General features: G+C 41.0%; 2 protein-coding genes across 2 annotated transcripts; both read left to right on the forward strand.

Annotated features, from left to right (window-relative positions):
- The first annotated feature begins 83 nt into the window (after window positions 1–83).
- LOC116710194 (limbin) lies at window positions 84–14,662 on the forward strand. The gene is made up of 23 exons (XM_032549082.1): window positions 84–580; window positions 1,249–1,324; window positions 1,554–1,732; window positions 1,832–1,888; window positions 2,001–2,187; window positions 2,283–2,383; window positions 2,554–2,619; window positions 2,735–2,869; window positions 3,508–3,647; window positions 3,736–4,060; window positions 4,141–4,380; window positions 4,974–5,149; window positions 5,496–5,655; window positions 5,785–5,961; window positions 6,059–6,369; window positions 6,898–7,072; window positions 8,314–8,457; window positions 8,569–8,796; window positions 8,888–9,099; window positions 10,150–10,237; window positions 10,332–10,507; window positions 13,780–13,881; window positions 14,128–14,662. The coding sequence occupies exons 1-23, from the start codon at window positions 371–373 to the stop codon at window positions 14,483–14,485; spliced, it is 4,023 nt and encodes a 1,340-aa protein (XP_032404973.1). The 5' UTR covers window positions 84–370; the 3' UTR covers window positions 14,486–14,662.
- Window positions 14,663–15,088: 426 nt separating this feature from the next.
- LOC116710198 (cytokine-like protein 1) lies at window positions 15,089–16,660 on the forward strand. The gene is made up of 4 exons (XM_032549087.1): window positions 15,089–15,332; window positions 15,418–15,462; window positions 15,661–15,807; window positions 15,911–16,660. Exons 1-4 carry the CDS (start codon window positions 15,186–15,188, stop codon window positions 16,010–16,012), a joined length of 441 nt encoding a protein of 146 aa, XP_032404978.1. The 5' UTR covers window positions 15,089–15,185; the 3' UTR covers window positions 16,013–16,660.
- The last annotated feature ends 3,073 nt before the right edge of the window (window positions 16,661–19,733 follow it).

A 19,733-nucleotide genomic window follows, 5' to 3' on the forward strand; every position in this document is an offset into this window, starting at 1 on the left:
CTGAACACTCAACGTCAATGTATGTTTTATTTTGAAAGATGTAACAGGAAGCTTCATGGTGTTGTCGTTGTTTTGATCATTTTTAAAGGAGTAGTCTGTTTTTTCCATCTTTTCCAACTTTTCGAGACATTTTTTTTTCCAACTATAATTTTGTCTACGCCGGAGAAGTCTGTTGTAAGCGGCGTGTCTATTACCATGCTGCGCCATTAGATTAAGACAACCAGGAACGATGTTCTTGTGCGCTACGCACCCTCATACATTTATTGCGAATAAAGCAAAGTTAAGTAAATATTTAGAGGATTTTAACCGCGGCGCAATGCAGAAACAAGACGGACAGTTAGCTAGCCGCTGGTAGCTCGCTAAATTACGGATGTTTCGGGTACACTTAATCGCACAAAGGCGCACATTATGCTCGTTTTTCTTGCATATCAAAGTTTTGTGTTTGTTTTCGCTCTCTTTGAATGTTGCCTGCGGTCACAACGTCAAACTGCGCGCCGGTGTCACGGAGGACAATGGTGAACATTATTGCTGTAACGGTACAAAATGGGACACAACACCTTTTACCTCAGGGAAATGTGGCGTAAGTAGCTTAGCTTGTTGTTGTCATTTGTTTGTGTTTACATATTTATTTTCGCCGTGTCGTTAAAGCCACAGAGTTGCGCAGTATGTAATTAGTTTATTACTTAATCCTTACAGTGGATGCTCTACTTAAGCAGTGTTATTTTTGACGATATCTACACCCGTCAGAATTGGCAGAAAGTATTGAAACGCTTACTTTTATTGACACACAAAGTGTAATTTCTTCCCATTCTCAATAACCCGCCTTTCACAGGGATATTTTAGTATTCTCCCATCAGAACATTTGTGAGGTCAAGCACTGATGTTGGACGAGAAGAACTGACTTGCAGTGCTTTGCTCTAAATCATACCACACATGTTTTGTCAAGTTGATGTCACTGTGTACTCAAGTCAAGTTCCTCCTAATCCAACTCGCTCATTAATGTCCAAATGGAGAGTCATGTTGAAAGCAAAAAGGCCACCAGCAAACTGTTTCCACATAGTCTGAAGCATGAAATTATCCGAATTGTTACTGTGTGCTGATGACAATGTTTGGAAATTATTTCTTTAATTATTTACTTGCATTGTCTGAATACTTTTGATATATTTATGTAATCCATGAAGGGTTTTTGTGTTCTTTTAGCTACACATTTTCTCAATTAATGTATAATAGTATTTTTCCCATTGGCAGAACCTCTGCACCCTTCATGCAATGCATCAAGACCAAGGAGGAACGTCAGCCGACCTAACGATGCTCAGGATTAATGGTTTGTGTTAGCAATAGCAGACAAATGCTGACTCTATATTTTTCTAAATACATGCTTGCATGTTTAATGTAAGACATTAAGACTTTTCAATAAAAATCTTCCAGTGCACTGGTAAAAACTAAGAAAAAATGCATTTAAATGAGTAATACTCTTAGAATTGACTGTCATTTCAGACATTTTAACTGTGTTTATTTCAAGTTTTCTCCAAATACTCTCTTCTGGTCTTTAGGTAAAATGGACAACGGGCTCCTGTCTGTTTATGGATGGGACCCATCTTTGTCGTCGGCTTCCCTAGAGCCATGGGGACATTCTATTTACTCCCCCTTTAGCTACATTTCAAACATGCTGCACCTCAGAAAGAGCAGAAGCACACTCATCAGACACACCCCACACCAGCCTCCTCCTCAGGTCATCTGTTTCTGATCTGAATGTTAAGCTTATTGGAATAATTTGATATATTTTTTAGAAATAGTCAGAAATTAAATTTTTTTTTTATTGGTTCCACAGGTTCAGAATGTTGTACCTCCATCTTTCTTCGAGGTTAGATTTTATAAGTGTGCCCAGGTACATCAGCCGTGTGCATTATAAATCTGTCAAACGTTTTGTTCTTTTGCTTGTCCATGAACTTTATTGGTAGAAAAAGACATACCTTTCCTTGTCAATCAATTCGACCTAGGTGAAGCTCGACACCGACCCCCCCCAGTTGACGTTCTTCCTGCTGATCCACAACCTGAGCCCCCTGGGTGGGACCAACCTGTCTCAGGTGGCCATAAGAGACTCCATATCTGGGATCAAACCCATCAAAACTGAAGGCAGGGTCGTCGAAAGAGGCTACCAGACGTTTGCTATCGATTCACTGCTGGGTGTGTGACTGCATCAGAATGTTCTATAGTATTATTAACATTTAAAACGTGTACTTTCTGGGAACCAGAAACTGATTTGGATTTTGTTGATTTAGCCGGATCTCATGTTGTGGTTAATTACACTGCTCACGTAAGGAGTCACAATAATGAGCTCCTTGATCTTCCTGCTTTCCTGACCTTCTCTAATGCATCACAGGTGAAAAAACATTTCTCCTTCTATTTAATCATATTTTATTTACTCTAACTAGTGCCTTTGCCAAACCAACTCTTTCAAAATCTCAACATTTGTTCAGAATAAAATGATAGGATTATTCACTGCAATCTTACTAAGTATGTTTTCTGTGTTTTGACCTTTTTACCCCACAGAATGACGTCAGTATGTTTGGGCCACTGAGAGCCAATCTGACACTGAGAGTAAATTCAACTGATAGGGTAAGTTACAAAGAGTGCCCTTTTTCTTGCATAATTAAGCATTTGTTTGTGAACTTTCTTTAAGTTTTCTCTTTCATGAGAATAAGAAATCTTGTCCTGTTGAAACTCTTTCCAGATTTATCCCAACCATGGAGTCCATTTTGCTGGATTTGTTGCTGGTTTCTTTATCACATTGGTGCTGCTGTTGCTGGGGGTTCTCGCCATTAAATTCACTAGTTCCAGAGAAAGATTTTGCCTTTTTCAGCGAAAGGTATCAAAATTCATAGTTATTGTTAAGTTATTCATTCATTTGTAAAAATATATATAGATATACAGGTAAAATCAGAAAAAAACAATATTTTTTCTTGACTGTCTAACATTAAGAGTTGTTGCCTTTTAAATAATATGACTTGTGCCAAGTGTTTTGGCTTGTAACCTTCTCTCTTTGTCCCCCACATGAAACTATTTTCATTGTGGCCAAATAGTTGAATTTTACTTTGATCAGACCAAAATAAGTGTTTGAGTTTTTACCATGACATAATCCACTCATTGCCCTCTAATCAAAACATTCTTAAAAAGCAGAAGCTTAAAAGCCATGGCATCATCATCATCATCATTCCCACACTGTTTAAAGACATATTCATTGTTGTATATGCAAACTTCTAAATTCATTATTCTGCCATTTAGCAAATACAAATCATTCTTACTGATCTAAAACTCGGGAAAAATTTGCTCTATTATCAGAAGGCAAGAATAAAAGTTTTTGTAAATATTCCAAAAGACTTAAATATGGTGTTTCAGCTGCAAGTATTTATTTTTTATGTGGTTTTAAAATGCACATATGTTTGTATTTATTTTCTGTGAATGTGTGATTTATTATTCATGCACTTGCTGCATTTTGTTCTGCAGAGAAACAGATGTCATTTGGACCCTGAGTATGCTGAGTCCAGCATGAGTGAGACAATCAAAGATGAGGCTGCATTTGAGGACAAGATGGTGGACGTCATGGTGCTGGAGGATCCACAGAACATGTACCAAGCTCTGGATAAGTCAGTAAACTAATCTTCTATTAAAACCCTCAATTTAACTCTGAGGATAATCAAACTGCTTTACTTTTTTCTGTTTTTCTTCCTGAAGCCTTGAAACGTCTTCCCTGCTACAAGCCTCCAGTAACCTGGAGGCCACCCGCATTCAGATGTACAAAGACCTGATGTCCTGCTTGCTTGGGGGGCTGCTGTCACGGGGCCAGATCAGCGCCCAGGCCCAGCAGAGGCTGCTCAGTGTGGTTCATGGTCAGCTGCTCGGAATGGAGGGCCGCCTGAAGGAAGAGCGGGGTGCCCGCATGGCTGCCCTGGCTGGACAGTGTAACCTGGAAACGCATGAAGAGATGGAGGCGGAGCATCAGGAACAAGCGGCTGAAAAGGCCGAGGCCGAGAGGCTTCGTCAGCATGCGGACCAGCAGGTAGCAAGAACGTGTTTTGATTGGAAGAAATACCCTTAAAATGACCCCATTCACTGACCTTCTGTCCGTGACGTTTCCAGGAGTTCCTCCAATGCAGCCGCCTCCTGGAGAAGCTGCACAAGCAGAGGCAGAGTCACCTTCGCCGCGTCCTCTTGGTCCAACGTGAGGACGCTTCAGCGAAAGTCCAGAGAGAGATCATCGAGTGGCGGCGGGTGGAGCTGCACAAGATCTTCTCCGAAGAGCTGGAGGAGGCCACGAGGATGGGCGAGTTAGAGAAGAGCACAGCAAAGAGACTGCAGCATGAGTACTTCACTTGTCAGGTGAACATCATTTTAGTAATTGATTATTCTATTGATTATTCTGATGATTAGTCAACCTTCTGCAGATTTTTCATTTAACAACTTAAGCTTATTTTATACAAGTTAAAAAACATATTACAAAATCCAAATAGAGTTAATCCAATTCCTTTTCCTCCTTTTTTTTTAAATCGAAAGCTTGTTGATTTCTGCAATCGATTCATCATGATAAATCTGATTGTTTCAGCCCTACACTGAGTTTCATAAGCATTTTGCCTTTCATGAAATTGTAATTGAACATGAATATGTTATGAACCTGGGATCCAGTTTTTACAACATTAGGAAGCTCTTTCTTTTAAATTTTTTTAACAGTAAAAAATTTTAATGAAAACAAACAGGAATTAAAAACACACAAAAAAAAGGTCTCCAGCAGGGCATGCACAGCAGATTCACAGATTTCTGAATCTTTGTGAGATGGCTTCAAAATTGTACTGAAGATAGAAACCATGGATGTATGACTGTCATTAAATACCACATCTACACATGTTTTTTAAATTTTATTTAAGAAAACATTTATTTTATTAATTCATTGCAGTATTATGTAACTTTCTGACCAGGATCAGCTGGAGGAAGTGCTGGATGTGGTTGTTGCCAATCAGCGGTACATCCTGACTGAACGCAGCGCTCAGAGGAAGTTCCTGGTGCACAGCCTGCACAGCCTCGAGGACCTGATCTCTGAAACTTTCTCCAGCGCCTCCAGCAACCTGGACAGCTGGTTCTCCCACATCAAGAGGTCGGCACTGCAGCCCATTTCTCCCCATCCCACTAACACCAGCATGTTCACTCAACACAGCGTTCAGATACTTCTCAAACCAACCTACATCACATTTGGGTGAATGTCATCATTTTTATACGTGGGAGTTGCAAAGATGCCCACAACTTGTTTCATTAGAGAGCCAATGAAACTTCTGGAAATCCTTTTCTGTCGTATTTTCCATTTACTTGTGTCCCACACAACAGCTGGCTCTATTCACCCATCACCCCTAACATGTATCGTAGAATCCTTACTTTCTGCCACACATTAAAATCACTGTGGATCCCAGACATTATTTGAAGTTGTTGCTTGCATTGACCACCAGTGGGAGCGCTGTACCTTCAGAGCAGCTGGATCAACTGCAAGAAAAGGCCCAGAAAGACCTCGTTATGGTGAGGCAAAGACTAGATGAGACCCTGAACCAGGAGAAGAGAGCGATGCGCTGTGGACTGATCAATAAGAGGAGAGAGCTCATCTCAAACATGGTGAGGAGATTAAATGAAGTTACTTCATTCAGTCAGTTCATTTGGGCACAGGCAGGGAGACCGGTTGTTAAAAACCATTTCTAAACTAAAATTGCATTGTTAGTAATCTCCTCGTTTCCTCCTTTCCAGTTGAGGGTCCACAAGCAGAGACAGAGGGATTTATCCAGCATTACCAAAAGTCTGGAAGAGAAGATGGACGAAGCGCACCATCTGCAGTGTTGGCAGAACTTACTGACCGCTCGCAGCCTGGAGCTCGCAGAGCTCATCAACAGTCTGGATGAGGAGGCTGCTGCTGACATCCGCAAGGTGCCCCTCTGACAGCAGACGCTGTAATATAATTGAGCTGGATGCTGAAATATGAACAAGGTGAACATCTTTGGTTCACCTTTTGCTTTCTCTTTAGGTGACGATGCGAGGGATCCAGGGAGTGATGGCTGATGTGAAAGCCATCCAGCCTTCCGCGGCTCAGGCCGTGCTGACGCTGCTGCCGCCGGGTGCCAAACACCCCATGCTGCAGGAGGAACCCGAGGCGGGGTCTGGCAAGTCTGCGGGGCACTGGCCTGGTGCTCTGCTGCAGGGCCAGGAGAGGCTTCATCGGGAAGGCAAGGCAGCGCTGCGCACCCTCAGCTGCACCAGGGAGTCTCTGCAGGAAGGCATGGAGCAAGAGCTGCGGAAACAGAAGGAGCTCAGGGCTCACTGGAGAGATTTCTTTCGGTCAGCAATGTGATAACATGAATCATGAAATCCAAATATAGGAAAAGCTGCATTAAAGGAAGTAAAGAAGAGCATTATTTTGTAGGAGTGCACTGGTTTGTCGGTGCCAATTCCATTAATTTTGGGAGATTGGTGATCGGTTGATACTTGCATGTGAAGCCAATCTTATTCCCCGATCTTATCAACCTCAGCAAGGTCTAAAAATTGACTGTTAGCTCCGCCCACCAAGTCATGCCAATTGGTAATCAGCGATCGGCCAGAAAACTGCAATCAGTTCACCCCTAGTATTTTGTATGATAGATTTTCTGTCATCACAATATGAATCCCTGTTTTCCACATTACATGTTGAGAAATTCTCCAGTAACTACTGGAGAATTTCCAGTATTAGCTGAAACTAGATGATTGACTGGCTAAAACAATGAATAATGGAAATAGCTTTTTTTTTTACCATTATTCAGCTCAGTTGTCAAGAAAGCTCTTACCTCAAATGTATAAAGTTTCCTGTTTATTTCCAACTTTTCCACTTAGGTGTCTGTGTTCGTCTCAGCTGACGCTGTCTGAGGACGACCGGCTGAGGATGAAGCTAGAGTTTCAGAAGAGTCTGTCTGTCATAGACCGCTGTCTGGTGCTTCCCCACGCCGTCTCCAGATCTAAACTCCACGCTGCTCTGGCTGAATGGAGAGCAAAGAGCGAAGAGGAGATGGTGAATAGTTAAACACATTTTACAGTGATCAGTTTATTTGCTTCTACAGACCCAGTTAAAAATCGTTGACTCTAGTGACCTCTGTTTTCTCAAAATATATACTCAAACAAGTGTTGTACATAACCTCTGTTTTAGAGCCGCAGGACTTGAATACTTTAAAGAATATGACAATAAATAGCACAAGTTAGTCTTCATGAAAGACAAAAAGCTTTTTGAGTCTGGAGTCCCTCTGCAGGGACATGCAGCAAAAGATAAACTTATTATGTGAAGAAAAGCAAGTCTTGTGCAGTTCCTGTGTGGCTCCCTAAAATAAAGCATTCTAGTGACAAAGTTGTTTGGAGAAATAAGAGTCCTGGAGCAACAACGCTGATTAGAACAGGAGCAGAAACTATAATATGCACCTTAATGTCGTAATTTTCTTAAATTAAAATTTCTATAGTCCTTTTCTTTAGCTGTAACTTCCAAACTCAGCTACCGTATTTTCCGGACTACAGAGCGCACCTCACTATAAGCCGCACCCACAAAGTTTAAAAAACAAAACAAAACTGAGGTTGTTTTGTCACAAAACAAAACAAAAGCAAACGTACATATATAAGCCGCTGGTATCTCCGCCGCTCTCGGTAAGGACGCATCCCTTCGTCTCCAATGCAGAACCATGGATTCGTTCACGCCGTGTTTACGTGCGGCAGCTCTACTACCCTCCTGTACTACCAGATCGATAGCCCTGAACTTAAAAGTGCCGTCTTATGAACTTCTTCGTGTGGTTTTCCATGATGAGGGGGTTGCTGCTAGCATGTGCGTGTTCTTTGATTTCCGATTTTGACTGCCAATGATTCACTTTCTGCTAAAGAGCCCCCTGGTGGTTGAAGAAAAAAAATGCACTGGGCTATAAACTGCATGGTTCAAAGCGTGGGGAAAAAGTAGCTGCTAATAGTCCGAAAAATGCGGTATATATCCAATTTTTCCTTGATATTTTCCATTAAGCCACATCTCTTAGTCTACATGAAAAGCTGATTCTGGCTTATGCTGCTTTAACTAGATGAGAAATGGTGAGCGGTGTACGCTGGGAGTACAAGACAGATGTAGCCTATTAGTACGTGGCTTCTGGATGACTCCGTGTTAAGAAATTAGACGTGACTTATAGGGTGGCTTCATTTCTAATCATAACATAACCCTCTACCTGGAGTTATTTCACAACAATACTTGTGGTTTCTGTTTTTTCTTTTGTTTTGTTTTTTTAGGAAAATATGCAATCAAAGGGGAGAAGCACGGAGGCCAGAAAGAAAGCAGATACATCTGAGGTGGTGCGTTTCCAAAAACGGCTCCAGGACAGGATTGATCTGTTTGAGAAAGAAAGGGAGATGGAGAACAGTGTTATGAACAAGGTAGTGCTGTCCTCTTTTTGATTCATTTTCAGGTGCTTTTACAACTAGTCCAATTGGAGTAACATTTACAATAAATTCTCTATATCAAACAATTGTTTGTGATTTTGGCAGGTGTTGGAGGAGATGCAGAGGGAGAGGGATGACTATTTGCTCTGTCAGGCAAACAACCTGGCAATGCAGATGGCTACAGTCGTCTTCCAGAAGGCTGAGCGATGGGCCAAAGTGTTGGAGACGTCCAAGGCCATGGTCACCCTGCAAAGCCAGCTCATCCAACAGCTCAGGGAGAGAAATGTCTCTGAACTACAGGATATGGCTCAGAGTATACACAGCCACTGCTTGGTAGGTAGATCCTGTCTGGAGAATCATCCATTGTCTCTTTGTATGCCTTTTAAACTAAAAGGGGTTTTAATTTTTGCAAATCTTGCAAAAGAGCCTAGAAGAAGCAGAACAACAGCTTCAATCGGAGAGGACAGAGCTGGACAGGCTAGGAGTACTGTCACACAAGATCCAGACCGTCTTTGAGGGAGAGGAGGCCAGAGAGGAAGATGACGTGTTCGAGCTCCAGCCCGATTGCAGCATGACGTCTATTCTCCAGGATGCGCTTCACAAGTGTGAGCAGGTCATTGCTTTGACGTTTGAAAGGTGAGCTATTGAGCTAACTTCTAAATATCTTTCATTTTCCCCCCCAAACTGCAACAAATAAACATATGTTAAACACACCCAATCTGTACGCCTCATTAAACAGGCTCTTTATCTACAAATGTACTTGTTTTTAGCTTTTTTTGTAGCACACCACATCACTGAGATGGCTCTCAGTATTAAATGTAATATTTTTGAACAGTGATGCATCAAAAAGGCTTTGATTTTACTGGATCGCAGTGCCGTGTGGGAGTAAGATCGACTGGTAGCGTTGAAATGATTTAGATTTTAGTTTGCAACATTGGCAATGGCAAAATCACATGTGGAGTTCCTCAAGGCTCCATCCTAAGACTGCTTGTATTCAGTATTTGTATACCTGCCTGCTCAGATTAGGAGGCATTACAGTATGTCTTACCATGCATATGTTGATGACATCTGACCAGACTCTAAGTGTCAGTAGGAGGATGGATCCGAATTTTCTCCATCGTAATAAAGAGGACAGAAGCCACAGAAGCCTGTGACCACAAGGTTAGAGAGTCAGTTCAGTTAGAAACCTCAGGGCCAGCAAGGTTGTGATCAAGCTTGCTAGTCTGCTAAGTATGTCAATCAGTTAGTACCTTAGGAAATTAGAATAATTGAGAGCTTCCTGTGACAAAACAACCTCAGCCCATAAGCTCTTCTCTAAACTTTACAGTGGACTTGGTTTTGTAAGGCAAATACCGTTCCCCTAGTAACTATGAAAATATGTCTGGTCTTTACTATCAGGACTGAAAACCTTCATCTTTTAGAGTAGCTTACTCATGAAGTTTTGGTTTTAATTATTCATTTGTTTTAAATTAGCATTCAACTGTCTGTGTATTTTAGTCTTAATAGTTTAAAAATTTGTTTTTAATGCTGTTTACTTTACATTTTTTCCTCTATCTTTATGTAAAAAAAAAGAGAACTTGGAGGTTGCCTTGTGTTTGGATGTTTCTATAGAAACGGTGTTAAAACGGTTTAGGGGTCAACTGAGGCTTTAGACATTCCCAGTGTTGAAACTGTTCTTCTCTTCAGGTTTCAAGAGATTTCCACCAGCAATCAAGTCAAGGAAGAATTAAAAGAACAGATCGAGCTCAAAAGGCTTTACTCAAACTGTGACCAGGTCGGATTTTATTCTCTGTTCATTTCTACATTAAATACGCGATGGAAATCCTGCTGATGGTTAACAGAGCGTAAAGAGAGTCTATACTTGACAGGATCTGGAGTTTACCTCCCAGCTGGTGAAGCAGAGTCGCGTCTCTGACGGCGTTCTCCTGGAGGTCCTGCGTCTCCTCCTCCCAAGTCTGCCCGAGAGTGAACTTCTCTCGCTCAGCGACGCGCTCTGCCGCAAACAACATCCCGTTTCTGCTTTTACAGAGCAAGAGCACTCTGGGTAAGAAGAGAGTCTGTGGTTTATTATCTGGCAAACGACCAAAGCCTCGTTTGGGTCACGTTCTTTTTGGATTTAATCAAACTGTATTGGATGACTTGATGAGAACAGGTTTGATTTATAGTGAGACTCATTTTGGTGCAGATGTGAAAAAAAAACATTTGAGATTTTTTCTGGCAATCTGATGTGATTAGGCAGCTCCAGAGGAATTCTTTGTTTTCCCTATCTTTTCTCCCTTAAGAACAACCTTTGCTCACCAAATCTATGTCCACGTCTGTGTTGTGTGTCAAACACAAAAACCATTCCGTCAATTTAAACAGAAACTCCAAACATTTTAACTTTCTTTCACATCAGTCAGTGCCTTTTGAAAGTAATCTTACTTATCAGAACCTGTCTTAGATGGCATCTAACCAGTTAAATCTCTCTGCTTGATTGTCTGTTTTTGAGATGTTTTTTTTTTAATAAACTTTTTCAGGATGGCAAGAGGGTGTTAAATCGGGTCAGTGTACACATTGGCAACAAACTGACATCGTGGAATGAATTGAAAATCAGCAACTTATTTTATTCTTTGATGGAAAGTGGGTAGAAGTGTTTTCTTTTGCTTTCTCTGCAGTGAAAAAGTGTGAAGACCACCAATTCATGGCTCTACACCTGTATCTTGTTGATCCTTTGCTGAGGAATATTTGCTAAGAATGGATTGAAATTAAAAACTCTTCAGAAAGCAGACTGAAAAAAAAATAAATCCAAAATAAGTGGACAATATGACCTTCATTTTGAAAAATAGAAGTGATAATGAAGTTCTTGAGGTTGTTACTCAGTAACTCAGAACCTTCTTGCTGCGAACACAGGTTGTACCAGTGTTACTTTGAGTTAACAAAAGCAATCTAGGACAGTCGAAGATCTTCTGTTTGACCCCCAAAATAATCATTTTTGCTTTAGTAGCCTTTGGAGTATTTCTCAAAAAGTCATTTTAACATATTCTAAAACAAAAGCAAATGGTTATCATTCAAAAACTGAGATTTATCTTGAGGCCTTGGCAAACTAACATGATATAAATTTAGTACGAAAAAAAAAAAACATATTGCAAAGTTTGAACTGCATGATAAATCTGTGGAGGAGTTTAAAGCAGTTCTCTTACTGAAAACAGAGCCAGCTGTTTCTTTCAGCCCTTTTGGCAACCAACAAATTAGCGCAAGCTAGCACACATCTTTCTACGAATCAGCTGCTTCGCGTTGCTTCTATTTCTAATAGATTCGTTAAAACAGTTTTCTAATCGAAGCTTGTTGAAACACAACCATCTACAAGTGAGATCTTTAATTTATATAACCTGGCTGCAGTCTGCTTCCCCTCAGCTAAGATGAAGAGATAAACTTTTTTACTCCTCATTTCGCTTCCTTCTCTTATCCTAATAGCCTGGAACGCTGTTTTATGTCTCCTGCTGAGTTTGGCTTGCCTTGCTGATGAGGAATGCCTCCAGCAGGAGTTTGCTTAGTAATCCAGCAGAAAATATTGTGTCTGGAAAACCATGCAGTATGTTTTCCCTTTCAAGGTCTTTCTTATTTTCAAAGTGTTCAGGAAAATGGCCTTTTCTAGCCATTTTATACTCCTGCTAAAGCGAGATGACGTGATCAGTAGGGTTTAGTACCAAGATGTACAAGAAATGAAGTAGAGATTCAGATAGTGTCACATTATGACAATGGTAAATGGACTGAACTTACATAGCGCTTTTCCAGTCATTTTGACCACTCAAAGCGCTTTATACTAGAGTCACATTCACCCAGTCGCACTCACACACACACACTTATACACCGATCGGTAGGCAATTTGGGGTTAAGTGCCACATCATGTGGCAGGTGGAATCGAACCTACAACCTTCCGATCGCAACACGACTACTCTACCATAGAGCCACAGTCGCCCTAAGTGTTGACAAGTGTTGATCCCCTGTTGATCCAGAAACTGAAATTAAGTTGTATTTGAATTTGCTTTGCTCAGATCAAAACTGACTGGCTAAAATTGAAAAAAAAAATGCTTTTGAAAACTGACTCTAACCCAGGACAAACTGTGCTAACTTAGCATTTGTTTACATCACTGTTCCTCTTATACATGTAATTTGTTTATCGTCAACTTTCGTCAGCTCTTTTGACATGACGAATTATATCTGACAACTTCATTTGTGTCCTATTCCAGCTCAAAATGCTCTACGTTCCTTGAAGTCCAATATAGTTCTATCAGTCTGCACTCAATTACTTTTTTATTTCATCTTTCAAGAAGATGAGATACAAAAATCAAATGTTTCAAATCAAATTAAGTTTCAAAATATTAAATTCAGTTGTGTTTTAGTGACAATTATTTCCAAACCAGTACATGGATTTCAGATTACTCTGATTCAGATTTAGTCTTTAAGTGCCTTTATTCATGTTGAGTCATCCCGATTGAATCTGAGCAACGTAAATTCAAATACAACTCATTCAAAATCAGCTTCTGATTTCACAATGTTCTGCTCATAATTTAGCTCCTCGCAAAGAAATGAACGGTGTAAAAGGTTTATGATTGACAGACGTCTGTCTGTGTCTCCCGCCTCTAACATGTGTTCTTCCTGGGCCTTTGGATTTCCAGATGATAAATTGAGCAGTACTCTGTGAGAAGAGAAGTAATATTGTTTTATCACCTGCTTTAAAATCCCCCAAAATGTTCTCCCTGACCCGTTTGCTGCGCTCCTTGGTCTTCTCAATACTGCTGGTTCACGAATGTTCCCTCAACAACCTGTGAAGCCTTCAGATAACAGCTGCATTTAAGATGAGATTAAATCCCTCACAGGTTGAATCTGTTGACTAATTAGTCTGATTTATGAAGACAATCTGTTGCAGTGATTTCATGAGATCCCAATAAAATACCGTGTGTGGTTGTAACGTGTCAAAAGGACAACAGGTTTTAGGGATATGAACATGCCTCGCGGTTGCAGACTTCCGTTTAGAGGTTTGCCGTAATGGGAACTTTTATTCCACTGGGCTGTGGACAAGAAAAGCTCCACTCATGGCTGCTTTTATGCTCTCAGAGTTTGACTTTTGCATCATGCAGTTCACGCCTCACTCTAGCTGTGTGAAGCGAACTGAATGTTTTTACTTTAAGAAGTGTCCCTGAAGTCATCTCTGAATGAGAACACCGCTTTGTGGGGGAAAGGCGCCTGACGGTAGAGACGTGACATTACAGTTTTTTGGTGTAAAGCCATTGAGTTGCTTTAAGACCACGATGATGACGATGCCTCTTTCTGCAGATGTGCCGGGGAGCAGAACAGAGCCGTTCCTGTCAGGCTGAGAGAAATTGCGGTGCGGAAAATCATCATTAATACGCCAAACGGCGCTGTGGAAAGAGAGAGGTGGGTTCAGCACGTTTCTGCGATTATCTTTGCTTTTAAATGAAGGCCGGATGTTCAGCTACCACCGAGAATAACTTGTGGATCAGTGGTTCGCCATCATCATTGACAAATCCCAAATTAAAGTGAAACATGGCTTTGATCAGAGGAATGTTTGTGGCTTGGCGCCAGTGGCCACAAAGCATGAGGTACGCACAGAAATACTCTGACCCAGCTAACAGCGGCCCCTTTGTTTTCCAACTCTGTCAGGCTGGAGGAAAAGAGACTGAGCGCGGTGGAAAAGCTGCTCCCTAGGTCCCGTCTCCTGCGTCCCAGAGATGCCGGACCGTTGCTAGCTGACGACAGAGGAGCTCGGGATGTTTTGACACCAGCCGCACTTGTTCCGCAGCTGCGGAGCGACACGGCGGAGGAAACGGCGCATGGCCCCGCAGGGGAAAGCGTGACCTCAGACTCCGCCTGCGGTGCGGTGGGCAGCCTCGCCACCGGAGAGCGCTTGTTTGTGTTTCGGGATCCACCGGAATCCAATAGCTCTGTTGTTGTCCCAGAAAGGAAAAAGAAGAGGAATTTTCTCAATTTCAAGAAAGGCTCAGTTGCTCCTGCAACCTGAGGCTAACACAGTGCCTTTTCTCATGTTTATGTTGTAAATATATTATATAAAAAAATAAATAAATAAATCACCAATAAATTCATAGTTTTACTTTGGAGCTGAAAGAGCATATTTTTGTACTTTTTATTATGTAGGCAGTGTCTGGCTTTGTTTCAATTAAAGGCAGCTGACTTCTTATGCCTAATGTCATTTATTTGCATTAGACACTGGAACATTTCAGAAAATGTTCATTTAGTTCAGTAATTCAGTTCAAACAGTGACGCATGTAAATATGGATTTGGTATAAACACACTAATGGAACTGAATAGCCTTGCTGGAAATATTACAATATCCAGTTTTGGCTTTTGTTTCTTAAAACATATTCTTTACTTCTTATCTCTTTAGCTGAAATATGTCTTGTTTTCTGCCTGGACAGCACTCCATAGTCTGCATTTACAAACCAGAACAGTCAAAAACTAAAAAAAATACTGGATCTGCTTTTTGCAGAGTAAGATTAACTCATTTCTACAGCTGTGATTTCCTTTCCAACAGTCAATCTGTTTTCCCTGCTGAGCCTTCCAGTTCTTCCACGTCATCCTCATTTTTCTTTTTTTTTTTTTTAACTCCGTCTCCATCCTTAAAAGTGGAGCCAGTCGTTCTCTCTGCAGCCTACTCGTTGAACTCCCGTACAGGCAGCCGGACCTCTCTGGAGCTGACAGACATGAGGCTGGGACTGACTGCTCTCCTCTGCTTCTTCAGCGTCGTGCTTCAGTGTGACTGCACTCCTCCGACCTGCTACTCCAGATCGCTTAGCCTGAGCAAAGAAATCATGACCCTGCTGGACAAGATCCACAATTCCTATCGCACCGTAAGAACGCTTCACTGCAGCAGTGGTCAAGTTAGACCCGAGGCTTTTACTTTGTCTAATTCTTGCTGTGTTGATTGGTTTGTAGAAAGCGTGTGCTGAAGTTCTACCTGTCATCCACATTGATGTGCATGTAAGTTGGAAAAGCATCTATAGAGGAAACCTGTGGGTTTTTTTTGTCTTTGTATAGTATTAAGGGTTGTTTCAGGTGAACATGATTGATTGTCAGATAAGAGCTACATTCAATCAAACTGTTTGGTTGTTTGCATCAAGGTTAAAACATCGAATTAAATGAAGCTGTTAGTTCAAAAACATACCATTATCTCTCTAGAACGCATGCATCACCAGCAAACTGCGTGACTTTCTCTACGTGGTGCTGAACCATCCCAGCCAGAGCTGCAGAGAGAAGCCCAGAATGGTCCTGTTGAAGCGGAAAACCCAGAACCTGTTCACCATCATCACCAGAATCTGTTACCGGGTGAGAGCCTCTCAGCCGTGTTTTCCTTACTTTTAAGCCGGAGTAGCTCGACCAAATGTAACCTTGCGTTTTTCTGCTGTTTTTGTTGTTTCTGTCCCCGTAGGACTTGGTGTTTTTCACAGACGACTGTGAGGCCATCGACACCGGACGCAGCAGCCCAAACCTGGCTGAAGACAGACTGCAGCTGCTGCAAGAGGACAGATGAGACAGCTCACACTCATTCACACAGACATATACCTTCGTAGAAATCTATTGTATCCAAATGTAGAGCAGTAAAAGGAAGCATATAACACCGAAGACGAGGCTGTTTAACGTCCTGCATGTTCGCTGGCTGAGGGCTGGGCGACAGGCTGCATGTCGGGGGACACGTGTGGTCACATTCCAGCAGCAAGCGGAGAACTTTCCACAGGAAATTAGCTGAATACCAGCCATGCCGATGAAAACCAAATAATAAACCAGTACAAGGTGCTTGTGTATGCAGCGTTGACCTCTGCTTATTTACCAGGGCTGATCAAAGGTTTGTGTGCAATTAGCAGGAATAGGTTGTGTTACTGGGAGCTCCCCAGTAACACAACTGTGATGTTTACAGGGTGGCCTCCTGTAAACAATTGAGGGCTTCGACATGGACGTCAAACATGTTGGAGAAGAAATGGAGTTTTCTTCCTCTTTCTTGTACCGTTTGTATCTCTCTGAATGTTCTTGAATAGGTTTTGCATCTAAGGAGCTGTGATGTTTCTGCTACTTTGTTATTATGAATAATAAGTACAACGACTGTTCACATCAATATGTATACACTCGCAATCAGTAGAGGTTGTTATTCTTTTCAAGTAATAAAAAAGTTCTTTTCCTATCAGTTTCCATGTCCGTGTTTTCTTTCCATCATTCTGCACTGCACATCATTCTCTAAAGTACACACTTCCATTAAAATGTGATGTTTTTGTTATGTAAAACAAAATCTCACATCTAAATCACTTCAAAACAAACAAATTGATTCAGACTCAGTAGCTGTATGCCGGACACTTGTGGGATGTAGCTCTTTTTTTTGCTGCCAAAATGTTTGGCACTAAAGGAGAAAATTATAAAACAGCACAGAATCAAAATGACCAGCTCTCATCTGATACGCAAACAATTAAAAATAACTACATTTATAATTCAGTCTTTACTTTATTGCTCTCTCAGCTGAATTAGTTACTTTTCATACCCCTTTGTATTTGTGCCAGTCACTAGGACATCATCCATTAGCATGCGCTACAATTTATACTATTTTTAGCTCAGAGATAAAGGGTTTTCACTGAAGTTTCCTGATAATGCACTGGCTTGTAAACTGAGCTAAAGTGCAAGAATGAAAGGATTTCTCACCAGAATATTCGCGAAATTGTTGTATTATATCCCCAAGAGATGATTTCTCCACACTAAGAAAACAGCAGATTTCTCGTTGGATTTCTTCCAAAATAGGTGTTGTGTTTTTCTTCTGTAGCTCATGTTCTCATCTAATGTTTTCTTCATCAGCTCACACAGGGGCTTGTGGTCTACCAATGAGTAGAGCGGACTGGGTAGATGTACTGTAGGTGTAAATCAGGCTTTGGTGCACAGAAGATTAAACTCTCCTTTGAAAAATGTGAAACCATTGAAAGAAACAGCAAAGGGCTTTTTAAGGAGATTTTCTGTTCTTTACTTTTGGGGAATATGTTGCTCTGACAAGAATATGAGAGCTGTGTTAAAATGCTGGTGAAAAATCAGTCAGATTAAATTTATTCTTCCTGTCTTTGAATAAACAGTGGAAAAGCCAATGAATTAACACTAAATGATGTAAATGGTAGGTTTTACGGAAGAAAACAAAATCTGATATGAGTTCAGTGCTGGGCTGGTTTAAACACAAGCTTGGTTGCATTCGCAATTTTGTGAACAGGGGCTATTAAACTCTCATCAAAACCTTTGTAAGTGTAACAGTTGATTTTTTTTTTCTTTTAAGTCAACTGGTTGTAAAAAAAAGTACCCAGTGATCCAAAATAGACAAACTTTAGTGCTTGGTATAGTTTGACATTTGTCCTGCATGAAAAAAAATTAATAAATCTTTTAGAAGACAAAATCTTATAAACCTTTTAACTATTTTGTTTAAATGCCTTTCGATTTGATTTAGGTGTTCAGCTATCTTTTTTTAGGAGTCTATCAACATCCCACTTATGGACATTATGAACTCTGCCTTCCCCAAGTTCTCCTAAAACCATTAGACAGTGCTTGTTGATTTCAGTCCTAACTTTTGCTGGCCTCTGCTGGCGGAACTGCGTTATTGCATTTCGATTCACGGGAAAAGTATGAGTCTGTTCTGGGCAAAACTAACACATATGGCAGACGGCTTTATCTGCTGGTTCCCTCTTGTCATAATTTTGGTCTATGCGTGTCACAATCGACTCAAGGCAAATGCAAATGAAGCTGCTGCGTAAGGCCTCCAGGCCGCCAGGGGCATCCCATAAATTCATGAATCTTAGGCATAGATCTAAAATCTTTAGATTTGCTTATTGATATAATGAAATGTAATCTTTCCTTTGTGTTTGAGCTCAGTTTGCTCACAAATACAGCAAGTATTATCCCTGATTGATTTTAAACATCTTACTGAAGCCATGTTAGCTTTGGTGATATTCTTAACAAGAAGAAGGGACATTCCAGTCCTCTCATCATCAAGATCTCTGTGGATAAAAGGAGCAGCTGGGTGACCACTCTGCCTGTGATGTGGAGTGAGGCCCTTCAGTGTGTTTTCTCTCTATTGAGTTCTTATGTTCTCTGGTCAGTTTTACTTCCTTGAGTTATCCCCTGCCCACATTTCACTCTCCCAGGTTCAAGCTAGTGCTGAAAATGCTTTCACATTAGACCTCTAGAGCCACATCCTCCTCGTGACATTAACTTACTTGGAAAACTCACCTTCTCCAAAGTCGTTCTCTGCAGTTCTGCTCACCACTGGTGTTGCCACCTGCCCAATCTATCAGTTCTGCTTCTCTCTGAAAGAACCACCTTTCCCCTGATGCCACATACATTCCCCCAGGTGCAAGGATCATTCTCTCCTCCTACAAAACTAAACCCACTAGCAGTTTCCCTGAACAGCTAGAGTGTCGTCTCCATAGACAACGCTCTAGAAAGGATTCCCAATCCTCTGCAGCATATTCTGGTCAAAGGTTCCCTGAATATATTTTTAGACAGAAAAGATCAATTTTGAATAGAGGACCCAGGTTTGTGGAATGTGTTGCCTCCATTTTTGGTGCTGTTTTGAATCTAAGTGTTTTAATGAACCAGCTGGAGTGTCATGTTTTGCAGTAGTAGAGTGGTGAGGTAGACGCAGTGGAAATGATGGTTTAATAAAGAATTAAGCACTAAATCCAGGCAGCACAGGTGAGCAGAAGGCTAAGAGCTCAGATACCAGAAGCGACTGGTAACTCAGCTAGACACAATGTCAATCGAGGACCCAACAACGAACAAGAGACACAGGTGTATTTAAATACACAGAGGGTAATCAAGGGAACTAGGCACAGCTGGGCTCAATCAAGGGTAGACAAAAGGAAACTCAAGATAGAAACCTAAATAAACACACAGAAAACTCAAATCCTTACATGGAGACTGAATTAGACTAGCTCTAAACTCGATTTTGGCTGTATGATTTTCAATGTATGTGTTTTGTGTCTACCTTTATGTTTTTCTGTTATTGTCTTGTTACGCCTATTTACAATGTAAATCACTTTGTGGTTTATTTGAACTATTTTATATACTTTCAAATAAAGTTTACTTCATTATCACTTACTTACATGATGGCACATTTTTTATTGTAAATAAACCCCTTACCATTTTCATCATGCATCACAAATGGATTTCTGGATTTTGGTCAGAAAATTTATCATGGATGTGACAGACCTCTTTTCCGATGCCGCCCTGGGCAA

This window comes from Xiphophorus hellerii, chromosome 20, assembly GCF_003331165.1.
Source record: "Xiphophorus hellerii strain 12219 chromosome 20, Xiphophorus_hellerii-4.1, whole genome shotgun sequence".
In the NCBI taxonomy this organism is placed as follows: Eukaryota; Metazoa; Chordata; class Actinopteri; order Cyprinodontiformes; family Poeciliidae; genus Xiphophorus; species Xiphophorus hellerii.